Below are 19,955 nucleotides of genomic sequence, written 5' to 3'. Positions count from 1 at the left end.
TACCGAATTTTACCGATTCGGTAATTAAAAATCAGTAAATCTATGGGGTCGACATGTAAGTATTCTAGATGTGCTGGAATACCGAATCGGATGATTTCGGTATTTACCGATTCGGTAAATACCGAATCGATAATGCCCATGCATTCCTATGGGCTTTGAAGCCCATAGGAATGAATGGGCATTACCGATTCGGTATTTACTGAATCGGTAAATACCGATTTTCACAAGGGTGCAGGGGGTGTCACTTTGACACCCTCTGGCACCCCCAAAACAGGCTCGGGTGCCATGTGGCAGGCATACATGCCCTAAGGGCAGGTCTGCCTGTCACATGGCATAGGTGTGCATGCACACATGTGCATGCACACCGTAATCGGTATTTTACCATCAAATTGGATTTGATGGTAAAATACCGATTCGGTAAGGCTCCTGGGACTCTGAAGAGTCCCACCTACATATGGGTGGCTCAGATTCGGTAAATTTACCGATTTTTTATTTTACCGAATCGGTAAAATTACCGAATCGGTAATTTTACCGATTCGGTAAAATAAAGCCCCCTACATGCCAATCACCTATTTACCGATCGGTAACGGCCGAAAATACCGATTTTCGGCCGTTACCGACCGACCTACATCGGGCCCTAAGTTGTCTTACCAGGAGCTTGGTTCCTGTTTTTTGAAGTATTTGTTGTGGAAGAGTACTGTAATTCCGTTGCTGTTTTTTATTTTTCTCGGTTACGTTGTTTTTTTGTCCTTTCCCTTGTGGGCATGTTTGCTATCTCTTGAAATCTTGATTTCAATCTGTGTTAAAGAAAAAAATAGCACATTATAGACCACTATTACAAAACAACAAAGCAATGACAAAAAGCAAACGATCTATTCAGGGTTACAGATCAGGTGAGGATTCTCCAGGGGTACACAAAAGGTGAGGCCTGTATTGAAGAGTATAGTGGAAGACAGCTCTGTCCACAGGTACAAAGAAGATGAGACCTGTGTCTAAGTCCACTGCACTCTTATACACAGGCTTCACCACCTATGCTTCCCGGGAAAGCCCTCTCTCCCACTACAGTCTTGATCATAAACCTCACCTCCTCTGTCCCTCTGGACATGTCTCACCTCATCTGCACAATCTACTTCCTAATCTCAGGTAACACAGATGACATAATTGATCCTCATTTATAAACCCATGCATCAGTTTTGCGCTACTGAAGCGTCACTTTTTGTGGCGCATTGGCATCATAAAACATGTGCCTTGTTGCACCATATTTAAAAAGTGACGCATGTAGGTAGATGCGTCATTTTTAAAACCTTTTGCACCACATTATACCTCTGTCAAGTGTAATGTACAGAGAGGGGTCATTTCTCTGCAAAAAGCCTCATAATAATGACACAGTGAAATCTATAAAACTTCACTGTGTCACTTTTAGGAAACTGTTATGTCAAAATCTTGCACCTGCCTCACAGTAGGGATAAGACTGAGGCAAACGCTTTCACTTGGGGCTTTCCCCATGTGATACGATTCTCACACCTAAGCAGGAGTGCAGATGAGATGAAGACTCTCCAGGGGAGCACAAAACGTGACGCTTGTGTCCAAGAGTGCAGTGGACAGGACTAAACTGGATTAGTGTGCAAGAAAAAGATGAGCCTCATTTATAAAGCCATCCGTCAGTTTTGCGCTACTGATGCGTCACTTTTTGTGACGCATTGGCGGTATACAACAAGTGCCTTGTTGCACCATATTTAAAAAGTGACGCATGTAGGTAGATGCATCACTTTTTAAACCTCTGCGCCACATTATACCTCTGTCAAGTGTTATGTACTTTACAATGATGTTACCTGTGTTAACTCAGTGTAGGAAGCACATTGAGTTTGTTTGCATAGAGGAATTGTATTTTCTAAAATAGTGAGGTTTCAGTAATGACATGGAATGATTGTACATAGGACCTGTGCTGTGTTTCCTAAATGTGATGTCAAACACGATTTTGAGGAAAATGAATGGTTTTTATATTTTTGAGTATAATGTGGCGCAGAGGTTTAAAAAGTGTCGCATCTACCTACATGCGTCACTTTTTAAAAATAGCGCAAAAAGGTACATGTTTGGGCTTTCCTGGGGAGCGTAGGTGATGAAGCTTGTGTCTAAGAGTGCAGTGGACTAGGCTTCATGAAGCCTATCCCTGACTGCACTCTTAGACACAGGCGTCAATTTGACTCTTTACAATGATGTTACCTGTGTTAACTCAGTGTAGGAACCATATTCAGTTTGTTTGCATAGAGGAATTGTATTTTGTAAAATAGTGAGGTTTCAGTAATGACATGGAATGCTTGTACATAAGACCTGTGCTGTGTTTCCTAAATGTGATGTCAAAAACGATTTTGGGGAAAATGAATGGTTTTTACATTTTTGAGTATAATGTGGCGCAGAGGTTTAAAAAGTGACGCATCTACCTACATGCGTCACTTTTTAAATATGGCGCAAAAAGGTACATGTTTGGGCTTTCCTGGGGAGCGTCGGTGGTGAGGCTTGTGTCTAAGAGTGCAGTGGACTAGGTTTCATGAAGCCTATGCTTGTACATAGGACCTGTGCTGTGTTTCCTAAATGTGATGTCAAAAACGATTTTGGGTAAAATGAATGGCTTTTACATTTTTGAGTATAATGTGGCGCAGAGGTTTAAAAAGAGACGCATCTACCTACATGCGTCACTTTTTAAATATGGCGCAAAAAGGTACATGTTTGGGCTTTCCTGGGAAGAGTAGGTGGTGAGGCCTGTGTCTAAGAGTGCAGTGGACTAGGCTTCATGAAACCTATGCTTGTACATAGGACCTGTGCTGTGTTTCCTAAATGTGATGTCAAAAACGATTTTGGGGAAAATAAATGGCTTTTACATTTTTGAGTATAATGTGGCGCAGAGGTTTAAAAACAGACGCATCTATTTTTTTTTATTTTCCCCAAAATCGTTTATGACATCACATTTAGTAAACACAGCACAGGTCCTATGTACAAGCATCTGCCTCACAGCAGAATTAAGACTGAGGCAAACACTTTCACATGGAGCTTCACAATTTTACAAAATACAATTCCTCTATGCAAACAAACTCAATATGCTTCCTACACTGAGTTAACACAGGTAACATCATTGTAAAGAGTCAAATTGACACCTGTGTCTAAAAATGCAGACGGGGATAGGCTTCATGAAGCCTATGGTTGTACATAGGACCTGTGCTGTGTTTCATAAATGTGATGTCAAAAAAATTTTGGGGAAAATAAATGGCTTTTACATTTTTGAGTATAATGTGGCGCAGAGGTTTAAAAACAGACGCATCTATTTTTTTTCCCAAAATCGTTTAAGACATCACATTTAGTAAACACAGCACAGGTCCTATGTACAAGCATCTGCCTCACAGCAGAGATAAGACTGAGGCAAAAGCTTTCACATGGAGCTTCACAATTTTACAAAATACAATTCCTCTATGCAAACAAACTCAATATGCTTCCTACACTAAGTTAACACAGGTAACATCATTGTAAAGAGTCAAATTGACACCTGTATCTAAGAAGGCAGACGGGGATAGGCTTCATGAAGCCTAGTCCACTGCACTCTTAGACACAAGCCTCACCACCTACGCTCCCCAGGAAACCCCAAACATGTACCTTTTTGCACCATATTTAAAAAGTGACGCATGTAGTTAGATGCGTCACTTTTTAAACGTCTGCGCCACATTATACTCAAAAATGTAAAAACCATTCATTTTCCACAAAATAGCATAGATCCTATGTACAAACATCTGCCTCACAGCAGGGATAAGACTGAGGCAAAAGCTTTCACATGGAGCTTCACAATTTAACAAAATACAATTCCTCTATGCAAACAAACTCAATATGCTTACTACACTGAGTTAACACAGGTAACATCATTGTAAAGAGTCAAATTAACACCTGTGTCTAAGAGTGCAGTCGGGGATAGGCTTCATGAAGCCTAGTCCACTGCACTCTTAGACACAAGCCTCACCACCTACGCTCCCCAGGAAACCCCAAACATGTACCTTTTTGCACCATATTTAAAAAGTGACGCATGTAGGTAGATGCGTCACTTTTTAAACCTCTGCGCCACAATATACTCAAAGATGTAAAAACCATTCATTTTCCCCAAAATAGCACAGATCCTATGTACAACCATCTGCCTCACTGCAGGGATAAGACTGAGGCAAAAGCTTTCAGATGGAGCTTCACAATTTTACAAAATACAATTCCTCTATGCAAACAAACTCAATACGCTTCCTACACTAAGTTAACACAGGTAACATCATTGTAAAGAGTCAAATTGACACCTGTATCTAAGAATGCAGACGGGGATAGGCTTCATGAAGCCTAGTCCACTGCTCTCTTAGATACAAGCCTCACCACCTACGCTCCCCAGGAAAGCCCAAACATGTACCTTTTTGCACCATATTTAAAAAGTGACGCATGTAGTTAGATGCGTCACTTTTTAAACCTCTGCGCCACATTATACTCAAAAATGTAAAAACCATTCATTTTCCACAAAATAGCATAGATCCTATGTACAAACATCTGCCTCACAGCAGGGATAAGACTGAGGCAAAAGCTTTCACATGGAGCTTCACAATTTTACAAAATACAATTCCTCTATGCAAACAAACTCAATATGCTTCCTACACTGAGTTAACACCGGTAACATTATTGTAAAGAGTCAAATTTACACCTGTGTCTAAGAATGCAGACGGGGATAGGCTTCATGAAGCCTAGTCCACTGCACTCTTAGATACAAGCCTCACATCCTACGCTCCCCAGGAAAGCCCAAACATGTACCTTTTTGCACCATATTTAAAAAGTGACGCATGTAGTTAGATGCGTCACTTTTTTAAACCTCTGCGCCACATTATACTCAAAAATGTAAAAACCATTTGATTTCCCCAAAATCGTTTATGACATCACATTTAGTAAACACAGCACAGGTCCTATGTACAAGCATCTGCCTCACAGCAGAGTTAAGACTGAGGCAAACACTTTCACATGGAGCTTCACAATTTTACAAAATACAATTCCTCTATGCAAACAAACTCAATATGCTTCCTACACTGAGTTAACACAGGTAACATCATTGTAAAGAGTCAAATTGACACCTGTGTCTAAAAATGCAGACGGGGATAGGCTTCATGAAGCCTATGGTTGTACATAGGACCTGTGCTGTGTTTCATAAATGTGATGTCAAAAACAATTTTGGGGAAAATAAATGGCTTTTACATTTTTGAGTATAATGTGGCGCAGAGGTTTAAAAACAGATGCATCTATTTTTTTTTCTCAAAATCGTTTATGACATCACATTTAGTAAACACAGCACAGGTCCTATGTACAAGCATCTGCCTCACAGCAGAGATAAGACTGAGGCAAAAGCTTTCACATGGAGCTTCACAATTTTACAAAATACAATTCCTCTATGCAAACAAACTCAATATGCTTCCTACACTAAGTTAACACAGGTAACATCATTGTAAAGAGTCAAATTGACACCTGTATCTAAGAATGCAGACGGGGATAGGCTTCATGAAGCCTAGTCCACTGCACTCTTAGACACAAGCCTCACCACCTACGCTCCCCAGGAAACCCCAAACATGTACCTTTTTGCACCATATTTAAAAAGTGACGCATGTAGTTAGATGCGTCACTTTTTAAACGTCTGCGCCACATTATACTCAAAAATGTAAAAACCATTCATTTTCCACAAAATAGCATAGATCCTATGTACAAACATCTGCCTCACAGCAGGGATAAGACTGAGGCAAAAGCTTTCACATGGAGCTTTACAATTTTACAAAATACAATTCCTCTATGCAAACAAACTCAATATGCTTACTACACTGAGTTAACAGAGGTAACATCATTGTAAAGAGTCAAATTAACACCTGTGTCTAAGAGTGCAGTCGGGGATAGGCTTCATGAAGCCTAGTCCACTGCACTCTTAGACACAAGCCTCACCACCTACGCTCCCCAGGAAACCCCAAACATGTACCTTTTTGCACCATATTTAAAAAGTGACGCATGTAGGTAGATGCGTCACTTTTTAAACCTCTGCGCCACAATATACTCAAAGATGTAAAAACCATTCATTTTCCCCAAAATAGCACAGATCCTATGTACAACCATCTACCTCACAGCAGGGATAAGACTGAGGCAAACGCTTTCACATGGAGCTTTACAATTTTACAAAATACAATTCCTCTATGCAAACAAACTCAATATGCTTCCTACACTGAGTTAACACAGGTAACATCATTGTAAAGAGTCAAATTGACACCTGTGTCTAAGAGTGCAGTCGGGGATAGGCTTCATGGAGCCTAGTCCACTGCACTCTTAGACACAAGCCTCACCACCTACGCTCCCCAGGAAAGCCCAAACATGTACCTTTTTGCGCCATATTTAAAAAGCAACGCATGTAGTTAGATGCGTCACTTTTTAAACCTCTGCGCCACATTATACTCAAAAATGTAAAAACCATTAATTTTCCCCAAAATAGCACAGATCCTATGTACAAACATCTGCCTCACAGCAGAGATAAGACTGAGGCAAAAGCTTTCACATGGAGCTTCACAATTTTACAAAATACAATTCCTCTATGCAAACAAACTCAATACGCTTCCTACACTAAGTTAACACAGGTAACATCATTGTAAAGAGTCAAATTGACACCTGTATCTAAGAATGCAGACGGGGATAGGCTTCATGAAGCCTAGTCCACTGCTCTCTTAGATACAAGCCTCACCACCTACGCTCCCCAGGAAAGCCCAAACATGTACCTTTTTGCACCATATTTAAAAAGTGACGCATGTAGTTAGATGCGTCACTTTTTAAACCTCTGCGCCACATTATACTCAAAAATGTAAAAACCATTCATTTTCCACAAAATAGCATAGATCCTATGTACAAACATCTGCCTCACAGCAGGGATAAGACTGAGGCAAAAGCTTTCACATGGAGCTTCACAATTTAACAAAATACAATTCCTCTATGCAAACAAACTCAATATGCTTACTACACTGAGTTAACACAGGTAACATCATTGTAAAGAGTCAAATTAACACCTGTGTCTAAGAGTGCAGTCGGGGATAGGCTTCATGAAGCCTAGTCCACTGCACTCTTAGACACAAGCCTCACCACCTACGCTCCCCAGGAAACCCCAAACATGTACCTTTTTGCACCATATTTAAAAAGTGACGCATGTAGGTAGATGCGTCACTTTTTAAACCTCTGCGCCACAATATACTCAAAGATGTAAAAACCATTCATTTTCCCCAAAATAGCACAGATCCTATGTACAACCATCTGCCTCACTGCAGGGATAAGACTGAGGCAAAAGCTTTCAGATGGAGCTTCACAATTTTACAAAATACAATTCCTCTATGCAAACAAACTCAATACGCTTCCTACACTAAGTTAACACAGGTAACATCATTGTAAAGAGTCAAATTGACACCTGTATCTAAGAATGCAGACGGGGATAGGCTTCATGAAGCCTAGTCCACTGCTCTCTTAGATACAAGCCTCACCACCTACGCTCCCCAGGAAAGCCCAAACATGTACCTTTTTGCACCATATTTAAAAAGTGACGCATGTAGTTAGATGCGTCACTTTTTAAACCTCTGCGCCACATTATACTCAAAAATGTAAAAACCATTCATTTTCCACAAAATAGCATAGATCCTATGTACAAACATCTGCCTCACAGCAGGGATAAGACTGAGGCAAAAGCTTTCACATGGAGCTTCACAATTTTACAAAATACAATTCCTCTATGCAAACAAACTCAATATGCTTCCTACACTGAGTTAACACCGGTAACATTATTGTAAAGAGTCAAATTTACACCTGTGTCTAAGAATGCAGACGGGGATAGGCTTCATGAAGCCTAGTCCACTGCACTCTTAGATACAAGCCTCACATCCTACGCTCCCCAGGAAAGCCCAAACATGTACCTTTTTGCACCATATTTAAAAAGTGACGCATGTAGTTAGATGCGTCACTTTTTTAAACCTCTGCGCCACATTATACTCAAAAATGTAAAAACCATTTGATTTCCCCAAAATCGTTTATGACATCACATTTAGTAAACACAGCACAGGTCCTATGTACAAGCATCTGCCTCACAGCAGAGTTAAGACTGAGGCAAACACTTTCACATGGAGCTTCACAATTTTACAAAATACAATTCCTCTATGCAAACAAACTCAATATGCTTCCTACACTGAGTTAACACAGGTAACATCATTGTAAAGAGTCAAATTGACACCTGTGTCTAAAAATGCAGACGGGGATAGGCTTCATGAAGCCTATGGTTGTACATAGGACCTGTGCTGTGTTTCATAAATGTGATGTCAAAAACAATTTTGGGGAAAATAAATGGCTTTTACATTTTTGAGTATAATGTGGCGCAGAGGTTTAAAAACAGATGCATCTATTTTTTTTTCTCAAAATCGTTTATGACATCACATTTAGTAAACACAGCACAGGTCCTATGTACAAGCATCTGCCTCACAGCAGAGATAAGACTGAGGCAAAAGCTTTCACATGGAGCTTCACAATTTTACAAAATACAATTCCTCTATGCAAACAAACTCAATATGCTTCCTACACTAAGTTAACACAGGTAACATCATTGTAAAGAGTCAAATTGACACCTGTATCTAAGAATGCAGACGGGGATAGGCTTCATGAAGCCTAGTCCACTGCACTCTTAGACACAAGCCTCACCACCTACGCTCCCCAGGAAACCCCAAACATGTACCTTTTTGCACCATATTTAAAAAGTGACGCATGTAGTTAGATGCGTCACTTTTTAAACGTCTGCGCCACATTATACTCAAAAATGTAAAAACCATTCATTTTCCACAAAATAGCATAGATCCTATGTACAAACATCTGCCTCACAGCAGGGATAAGACTGAGGCAAAAGCTTTCACATGGAGCTTTACAATTTTACAAAATACAATTCCTCTATGCAAACAAACTCAATATGCTTACTACACTGAGTTAACAGAGGTAACATCATTGTAAAGAGTCAAATTAACACCTGTGTCTAAGAGTGCAGTCGGGGATAGGCTTCATGAAGCCTAGTCCACTGCACTCTTAGACACAAGCCTCACCACCTACGCTCCCCAGGAAACCCCAAACATGTACCTTTTTGCACCATATTTAAAAAGTGACGCATGTAGGTAGATGCGTCACTTTTTAAACCTCTGCGCCACAATATACTCAAAGATGTAAAAACCATTCATTTTCCCCAAAATAGCACAGATCCTATGTACAACCATCTACCTCACAGCAGGGATAAGACTGAGGCAAACGCTTTCACATGGAGCTTTACAATTTTACAAAATACAATTCCTCTATGCAAACAAACTCAATATGCTTCCTACACTGAGTTAACACAGGTAACATCATTGTAAAGAGTCAAATTGACACCTGTGTCTAAGAGTGCAGTCGGGGATAGGCTTCATGGAGCCTAGTCCACTGCACTCTTAGACACAAGCCTCACCACCTACGCTCCCCAGGAAAGCCCAAACATGTACCTTTTTGCGCCATATTTAAAAAGCAACGCATGTAGTTAGATGCGTCACTTTTTAAACCTCTGCGCCACATTATACTCAAAAATGTAAAAACCATTAATTTTCCCCAAAATAGCACAGATCCTATGTACAAACATCTGCCTCACAGCAGAGATAAGACTGAGGCAAAAGCTTTCACATGGAGCTTCACAATTTTACAAAATACAATTCCTCTATGCAAACAAACTCAATACGCTTCCTACACTAAGTTAACACAGGTAACATCATTGTAAAGAGTCAAATTGACACCTGTATCTAAGAATGCAGACGGGGATAGGCTTCATGAAGCCTAGTCCACTGCTCTCTTAGATACAAGCCTCACCACCTACGCTCCCCAGGAAAGCCCAAACATGTACCTTTTTGCACCATATTTAAAAAGTGACGCATGTAGTTAGATGCGTCACTTTTTAAACCTCTGCGCCACATTATACTCAAAAATGTAAAAACCATTCATTTTCCACAAAATAGCATAGATCCTATGTACAAACATCTGCCTCACAGCAGGGATAAGACTGAGGCAAAAGCTTTCACATGGAGCTTCACAATTTTACAAAATACAATTCCTCTATGCAAACAAACTCAATATGCTTCCTACACTGAGTTAACACCGGTAACATCATTGTAAAGAGTCAAATTGACACCTGTGTCTAAGAGTGCAGTCGGGGATAGGCTTCGTGAAGCCTAGTCCACTGCACTCTTAGACACAAGCCTCACCACATACGCTCCCCAGGAAAGCCCAAACATGTACCTTTTTGCGCCATATTTAAAAAGTGACGCATGTAGTTAGATGCGTCACTTTTTAAACCTCTGCTCCACATTATACTCAAAAATGTAAAAACCATTCATTTTCCCCAAAATAGCACAGATCCTATGTACAAACATCTGCCTCACAGCAGAGATAAGACTGAGGCAAAAGCTTTCACATGGAGCTTCACAATTTTACAAAATACAATTCCTCTATGCAAACAAACTCAATACACTTCCTACACTAAGTTAACACAGGTAACATCATTGTAAAGAGTCAAATTGACACCTGTATCTAAGAATGCAGACGGGGATAGGCTTCATGAAGCCTAGTCCACTGCACTCTTAGATACAAGCCTCACCACCTACGCTCCCCAGGAAAGCCCAAACATGTACCTTTTTGCACCATATTTAAAAAGTGACGCATGTAGTTAGATGCGTCACTTTTTAAACCTCTGCGCCACATTATACTCAAAAATGTAAAAACCATTCATTTTCCACAAAATAGCATAGATCCTATGTACAAACATCTGCCTCACAGCAGGGATAAGACTGAGGCAAAAGCTTTCACATGGAGCTTCACAATTTTACAAAATACAATTCCTCTATGCAAACAAACTCAATATGCTTCCTACACTGAGTTAACACAGGTAACATCATTGTAAAGAGTCAAATTGACACCTGTGTCTAAGAGTGCAGTCGGGGATACGCTTCATGAAGCCTTGTCCGCTGCACTCTTAGACACAAGCCTCACCACCTTTGCTCCCCAAGAAAGCCCAAACATGTACCTTTTTGCACCATATTTAAAAAGTGACGCATGTAGTTAGATGCGTCACTTTTTAAACCTCTGCGCCACAATATACTCAAAGATGTAAAAACCATTCATTTTCCCCAAAATAGCACAGATCCTATGTACAAGCATCTGCCTCACAGCAGGGATAAGACTGAGGCAAACGCTTTCACATGGAGCTTCACAATTTTACAAAATACAATTCCTCTATGCAAACAAACTCAATATGCTTCCTACACTGAGTTAAAACAGGTAACATCATTGTAAAGAGTCAAATTGACACCTGTGTCTAAGAATGCAGACGAGGATAGGCTTCATGTAGCCTAGTCCACTGCACTCTTAGATACAAGCCTCACATCCTACGCTCCCCAGGAAAGCCCAAACATGTACCTTTTTGCACCATATTTAAAAAGTGACGCATGTAGTAAGATGCGTCACTTTTTTAAACCTCTGCGCCACATTATACTAAAAAATGTAAAAACCATTCATTTTCCCCAAAATAGCACAGATCCTATGTACAAACATCTGCCTCACAACAGGGATAAGACTGAGGCAAAATCTTTCACATGGAGCTTCACAATTTTACAAAATACAATTCCTCTATGCAAACAAACTCAATATGCTTCCTACACTAAGTTAACACAGGTAACATCATTGTAAAGAGTCAAATTGACACCTGTATCTAAGAATGCAGACGGGGATAGGCTTCATGAAGCCTAGTCCACTGCACTCTTAGATACAAGCCTCACCACCTACGCTCCCCAGGAAAGCCCAAACATGTACCTTTTTGCACCATATTTAAAAAGTGATGCATGTAGTTAGATGCATCACTTTTTAAACCTCTGCGCCACATTATACTCAAAAATGTAAAAACCATTCATTTTCCACAAAATAGCATAGATCCTATGTACAAACATCTGCCTCACAGCAGGGATAAGACTGAGGCAAAAGCTTTCACATGGAGCTTCACAATTTTACAAAATACAATTCCTCTATGCAAACAAACTCAATATGCTTCCTACACTGAGTTAACACAGGTAACATCATTGTAAAGAGTCAAATGTATTTCTTTAAACATGCACACATTCTTTATTCCTTTTAAAAAATGTAAAAGCCATTCATTTTTCCCAAAATCGTTTTTGACATCACATTTACAAAACACAGCACAGGTCCTATGTAGAAGCATTCCATGTCACGACTAAAACTTCACAATTTTACAAAATACAATTACTCTATGCAGTAAAAACTTTTTACCAAGCATTATCAAAAACCATGACACAAAGCAACATTAAAAAACCACAATTTGCTTCCAAATCTTCTCCATAGAGTATACAAGTCTCTATGTATATTAAATGAATCATAACTCACCTTTACAAATATTTTAGGAGATTCAGAACAGTGTCAGATACACACACCAATATTTCTTTAGCAGAGCAAAAGGTATGTTCTCCAGGCACTGCAAACCATAAAGGCACAGAAAACCTCTAATTCTACACACATATTGCTCATGGTAACCAATCTTTCAAACCAACACCCTTCCCCCCCTCAGCCCTTTCTACCTGTTACCATAGCAACTCCCTCCTCACTGAGCTCCCAGGGTTAAAAGTTTATACTACAATGTTGCAAATCACCTCAGCAAGGATGTTTGACCTGCGAATACACCAGCTTTTTTGGTGCAAGATTTCATCAAATGACTTTTTTTTAACCATTCAAATTACTTCTTACACAGAACACAACCATGCACCCTAACTTTCCATTTTCAACTATCTCATTCTACCAATCATTGCTTGTGATTCAAGAGCACTGAAACTCCACAGTTTTTTTTTGCAAACTCCTATTGTTCTTACTGCCATTTCTTTTCCACACTTCATCTGACTGCATCAGAATCTCCTCTCACCATGTATTCTGTCTGGATTATTGGACATAGCTATATCCACTGGGCTCAAAGGTATGCAGCTACCAGAATTTTCACAACCTTGACTTACCAAATGTGAAGATTAAATGGATTGGCCAGAGAAGATTGAAATGTCACCAATTGATACCATTGGTGAGAACCTTTTTGCATTTGCCACATCCTGACCTTTTAAGTGTGCACTGTGGAGGAAATGACTTGGGCACTTTGACTGGGGTAGGTCTGGAAATGCTTTTAAAGGACACCTTTGATCAATTGATGGCACTTTTTCCTCAAACTGCCTTGGTATATTCCAATATATGCCAAAGACAGAAATGGAAGTGGTCCAATCAATTTTGTACACAATTTGAGAAAGCACGGAAACATGTGAATACATCTGTTTCTGCTTACATGAGAGACTATGGAATGGGTTCAATATACAATAATAACTTGCGTTACAACATGCAAGATATCTACAGGGGAGATGGTGTGCACTTTTCAGATGAAGGGAATAGAATATTCCTCTTGAATTTAAGACTGTGCATTGGTACCTACTTGTAGGTACCTAAATCAGCCACAGAACCCAAAAGCCCTTTTCAGGGCTACCCTATCTCTGATCACTCCAAATGATTATCTTTTTACAACTTTTTTCACTATTTTTCACCATAGTACGCTCCCCGAAAAATAAAAATAAATGTTTTTTTTTTTGGCCTATTTGGGCCTCCTAAGACCCCCTCACAAAACATAGAGGGTCAAGGAGTGCCTACGATGCCCCCTATACCCATTCCCAACGTTGTTTGTCCTCCATTTTCTGTCTTAAATATACCGAAAACAAAATGGAGGACTGCCGTAGCGCTGCCGGTACGCGTACCGGGGCGCGCACCGGGAAGCGCTGTAAAAAAAAATTTAAAGTTAATTTACATAAAAACCACTGGAGACACTTTCACCAAATATAAAATAGCTCATACTACATAACAATCCCTACCATTTTTCCAAATTCGATGGAATTCCATTGAGCCAGTTAGCCTGTAGACCTCTCTAAATACCCTGAGGTAAATTACTTCACAAAAACACATCTGAAGTGTTAGAATTTACAACCAATTAAAATGTTACTTTCATTTTCTACTTTTTTTCCTGACATTTGATTGGTTATGTACATGAATATAAATGAAAAATGAGAGGGAAACACGGCCATTTTGACTACAACTACTTGAGGTACATCTTGAAAGGATTTTCGCATTTTGTCTTCTTCACCTCTCTGTAAAGTAAGTTGATAATTTGTAAGGGGCACTTTAAGTTAATTTGTAAAAACGTTTTCTGATAGTTATTTACTGTCCCTCTGCTATAGTTATAGATAGAGATAGGCTCCTCTGTTATATTTATGGATTGACTTAGGCTTCTCTGCTATAATTATGAATTTACTTACGTTTCTTCACAGGCACTTTTTTATATTTCTACTTCCTGCCTGTTACCATACACTGCCCAAAATTAACTTCACTGTTAAAAAATCAAAACTACCTGTCTGAACTTAAACCCAACAGTGCCATATTTCTACTGATTTTTTTTTTAATGCAAATTTCAGCACAAAAATGGAAGGAGAACAGAACGTTTCCTTTGAAATTGTCCTAGAGATGAACAATGAAGAAATCATTGAACCCAATGACTTGGAATTCATGGATGAATCACGGGACCATGAACTTCTACAATGTGTAGAATCTGTGGATTTGTTAATTCAATATGAGGACGTTTCTGACAGTCAAATGTTGGAAGTTATGTTCACTCATAAAGAGGACATTTCGGACAGTCAAATGTTAGACGTTCTATCAAATTTTGAAAATGAATCTCAAAAATAAATTGATATTTAATAATTCTAAAATTGTTTGAGACATTATTCATTTTTTTATGTATTTTCTTAAACTAGTACCAAATTGATTATAATGTAAAGTCAGACTTATAGTATACTGTGCAACTTTTTTGTTTTACATAGTAATTTTGCTCATAGATACTTCCTTTCTCCCACTATATTATCTCCAATGTGTATTTGACATCTCTTTTTCATCTCCTGCCTCCATGTTCTTTCTGCTTTCCTGACAGACTATGGTATGGATTCCATATACCACAATAACTTCTATAACAACATGCAAATTATCTACAGAGTAAACGGTGTACATTGAATTTAAGACTCTGCATTGGTACCTACATGTTGGTACTTAAATCACCCACACAACACAACAACTCTATTCAGAGATAACCTACCTCTAAGCACTTTAAATTATTATTTTAGTGTTTCACTGAGTTTTCCCCATGTGTGGGGGTGGGGGAGGTGTGTGTGGGGGATGTGCGGGGTGTGTCTGTGAGGTGTGTATGTGTGTGTGTGTGTGTCTTGGGGGGATGTGGTGTATAGGTGTGTGGGGTATGTGGGTGTGGGTGGGGATGTGGGTGTGTATGGTGTGTGTGTGGGTGTGGGTGTGTGGGGTGTTTGGGTGTAGGTGGGAGTGTGGGTGTGTGAGGTGTGTGTGGGTGTGGGGGTATGTGTGTAGGATGTGTGTGTATGTGTGGGATGTGTGGGTGTGTCAGTGAGGTGTGCGTGTGTGTGAGTGTGGGGGGGAGGTGTGTGTGTGGGATGTGTGAGGTGTGTCTGTGAGGTATCTGTGTGTGCGTGTGTGTGTGTTGGGGGGTGAGGTGTGTGTGTGGGTGTGGGGGTGTGGGGTGTTTGGGTGTGGGTGGAGGTTTGCGTGTGTGAGGTGTGTGGTGGGAATGTGTGGGGGTGGGGGTGTGGGGTTGTGCGTGTGTGGGTGTGTGTGGGACGTACTTGTAGGTACCTAAAACAGCCACAGAACCCAAAAGCTCTTTTCAGAGCTACCCTACCTGTAATCACTCAAAATGATTATTTTACACTATTATTTTCACTATTTTTCACCAAAGTACGCTCCCCGGTACGCTCCCCGGTGCGCGTACCGGGCGCTCCCCCCGCGAAAATCGGAAAAAAATGACATTTTTTTTTGTCCCGCGGGACCCTTTTATGGCCCCCACATCAAACCTAGGGGGTCAGGGGGGGGTGTACCCTGCCCCCTTTTGCTCATTTCCCCCTTTGATTTTTGCCACCTCTTGTGTCTCAATCCTACCGAGACACAAGATGGTGGCCGCTGCGGACTGTTTCGAATGTTTACAGACACCCGAGAACCAATAAGCTTGCCATGCGCAAGTCGCGTGGCGCGCCCGGAGCGCTCCCCGGTGCGCGTACCGGGGCGCGCTTACAGATATATTAATTTTTTTGAACCTAAATTACTCAAAATCCTCTGGAGCACATATCTTGAGACATAGCAAAGGCACATCGGGCTACCAGTCCCTACAATTTTGCCAAGTTTGGTGAAAATCCATTCAGCCGTTCGAGCTAAAAGTGCGACAGACCGCCCTATGGAAATTAACATGGGGAAAACACGTTTTGGGACCCCCTTTTATCTCGGCCCCCGCTTAACGAATCCCCCCCAAACTTTCAGGGAAGGAGCGGAGAGCCGCGTGGCAAAGTTGCTGAACAATTCAGGCTGATTCCTCAACCGGCGCCAAAGTTATTCCAAATAGAATGTTGCGATTTTCCTATGGAAATCAATCCTAACTATAACTACCTACTGGCGACCGCCAGTAGGTAATATATATAGAGAGATATATATATATATATATATATATATATATATATATATATATATATATATATATATATTATATGTCATGGTGTGTGTGTTTGTTTTATACATTTGTTGCAAAATGTTGAGAATGATGCTCCATATACATTTAAATATGAAAAGATGGTTAACCGTCCATGTCACTCACTTCTTTTTCCTTAAATCTGCAGCCAAAATCAACATGCAACTTACAATCTCAGAAACGTTTACAGCGGATCTAAATGATCAATCATCCGAAAAATATAATAGATACAAAAGGATATTTGAAGAGGAAGTAGGTGTTCTTTCACATTTATTTGCATACTTTAATCTAAGCTACTGGAACATTTTTGCTTTCATTGTCCTTTTGTGAGTAGGAATAACTTTGAAAAAATTGTTATATAAGGACAGTTGAACATGACCACTGTACAATACTTACAAGGATTGCCTTCACTAAAACATACAAAGAGCCATAGAACATGCATAATTAGTTACTTGCATGACAACCTACAGAAGACAGATTTAACTGCAAATTAGTACTACAAACTGACAGAGGTATAGGTTTGAAATTTGAAAAATTGATGTGAGGATGCATTTCCTGCTCAATGGTTTGAATTTAGTGTAATTTTGAAGAAATTTTTTACAGCCCTTAAAGCTTATAAAATGTTCCACTTGGTGGAAATTCTGTGTGTATAATTGTTACTGAGTGAAGAACTCCAGGAAATAAAGGAATGTTGCAGGTTTTCAGATGTACACTAGGGATTCTTTGTGGATCCATTTAAAATTAATCCTCCCCCACCCCCCAACCCCGGCCTTTTATGAATCCAGTGTGTCTTGCATTTATTGGCAAAATCCAGTTCTTCCCCGGTAAGCTTTCCTGGTAAAATGTTTTTCACTTCTGTACACCACCTTCGCTCAGACTGTACCTCTGTCGAGTAATCTTCTATATAAATAAAAATGTAAATGTTCGTTTCTTCAAAATGTTAAATCTCCGAAAGTTCTCCACCGTTTGCTTTGAAATTTTGACACAACATTGGATTCGAATACGCGTGTTTTTATATACACAACATTGGATTCGTAAAAACACGCGTGTCGAATACGTGCGTGTTTTTAATCGAAAGCCCGAAAAGACAAACAAAAACTGTAAATGTTTGTTTGTTCAAAATCTTAAATCTCTGAAAGTTCTTCACCGATTGCTTTGAAATTTTGACACAATGTTGGATTCAAATACCCGCGTGCTTTTATAAACACAACGTTGGATTCGAATACGCCTGTGTCGAATACGCGCGTGTTTTTAATCGAAAGCACAAACAGACCCTATCGATTTGGTTGCTGTGCAACAACTACAAGGGATACACAGAGACAATAGTCTACATATATTAGGATGGACAGTTGGTGTCAGGGTGGCAGACCAGGAAGTGGGTGGAGGGAGGGGGGAGGAGTTGCTTCAGTTTGCAACATAATTTAAAAGAACACGATGCAACCGCAACCTGCGGTTCTATTACATGTTATAAATTAAGGATGTGTACAATATCTACCATCTGTACTGATTGTTTCTGTTACATTAACTGATGTGATTTAAAATTGTATCAAAATGATATCGGTAAAAACTGCATAACAAGCACCAAAAACAAAAATACCTTGAGTACTTGCTATGATACATGTACTACAAACTGTGGCTTTCAATAAAGTTTGTTATAATTTTTTTTTTTTTAAAAGCTCAAGCCAATCTTTAGAATTGTGCGGTTTAGATCTAGACACGGATTGCTTCTCACATGGACAATTATATTTTGCGTGTTCTTGTGTTGGCAAACTAGACAATCTCTATATCCGCACAGACAATGGAACAACAAAAACTATTGTATACCCACAAGCGTTGTGAAATTTAACATATTAGAAACGTGCGCTTACTCTTTTCCTTCTTTTCCATTTAACCAGACTGAGCCACAGCAACACATGGTCGGGTACAGCTAGTATCCTGATAAACATTTACACTCTATTTTGTGTGACCACTGCTCTGGCGCATTCACCTGCCAGCATGCAGCATATAAACTAAAGATATAAAAATTAACAAATGTTAATCGGTTAAATGAAAAGGGATTTTACTTTGGATTTTTCTTTGTAATAAGGAAATATGATTATTAAGGATAAGACATGTCACTATAAAGGATCATATGTTCTGTTATGGCAGATCACTCTGTAGCAGCAATTTAGATTTAATGCTAAATGAAAGGTGCTTCTTCACAAAAGCATTGCGGGCTGTGGTAGTTTTACATACACATACATGCCTTTTTGAATTGTCCCTAAAAAATCTAAAAATAGTAATACGATGAGAATATTGAGGGAATATTCATACACAGTTAGTATAAATATAAATGAAAATGCCATCTAAGCACTTTTATTGACACTTTGAGGCTGATTTACATAATCTTACATGCATCCATTAAAGAGTGTTGTAAAAGTAAATTTTCACATATACCAAAATATCTTTATCAGTAGGCCCCTGGTTCTTCAGGTATTGAACTGTTACAATGCTCTTGGGGTTGCACAATAAATATGTTCCTTCTGAAAACAAACAATATAAAAAAAAGCATGAGGAGAAAAAATGGTGTAGATGTGCGCCTTGACAAATGGATGGAAAGTAATGGCCAAATGATGAAATATCTGGATGTGAGCCTCTTCTGTAAGGAAGAGGTAAGCAGCTCAGGCACATTCTATTCTTGGCTTCTGATCAAAGACTGATAGTATTGTTCACATGTGATGGAAATGTTTCATTGTAGCGGTTCCAATGACACCGGAAGCTGAACCGAATTCAGCAACTCTCATGTAGGCTAACGAACCAAGGACCTTATTAGCAAGAAAGGGTGATACATTATCGCCGCTTTTATCGGCAGAAAACTGCCGCTAAAGCGGCAATAATGGGCTTGATATTAGGCCCTTGTGAATTCCCATTGAAGCTCATGTTCTGGTGTTAACCTGGGCTTCTATGGGAATTCACAAGGGCCTATTATCAAGCCCATTATCGCAGTTTTAATGGCAGTTTCCTGCCGATAAAAGCGGCAATAATGTATCGCCCTTTCTTGATAATATGCCCCCAAGTGCCAAATAGCAGTGGCTTTGTATCACTACTTCTTTAGGTCATTTCTCCACCAAGTCCTGTTGACATCTGTGCCACTTTTTATATTATATCATAAATCTATTTTAATTCAGATACACTGAAGTTCAAATAGAAAGTACATTTTTGAAAATTGTTATCA

General features: G+C 39.6%; 1 protein-coding gene across 1 annotated transcript in view; it reads left to right on the top strand.

Annotated features, from left to right (window-relative positions):
• Positions 1 to 19,955, top strand: part of LOC144762241 (uncharacterized) — an 875,873-nt gene that overhangs the window by 34,240 nt on the left and 821,678 nt on the right. The window contains exon 3 of the mRNA XM_078647384.1: positions 16,890 to 16,993. Coding sequence (XP_078503510.1) covers positions 16,890 to 16,993 — 104 coding nt within the window. The remainder of the gene's footprint in view (positions 1 to 16,889; positions 16,994 to 19,955) is intronic.

This window comes from Lissotriton helveticus, chromosome 6 (genome assembly GCF_964261635.1).
Source record: "Lissotriton helveticus chromosome 6, aLisHel1.1, whole genome shotgun sequence".
NCBI lineage: Eukaryota > Metazoa > Chordata > Amphibia > Caudata > Salamandridae > Lissotriton > Lissotriton helveticus.
Note: the sequence above shows the minus strand (reverse complement) of the source record. Positions and strands in the feature narration are given on the sequence as shown.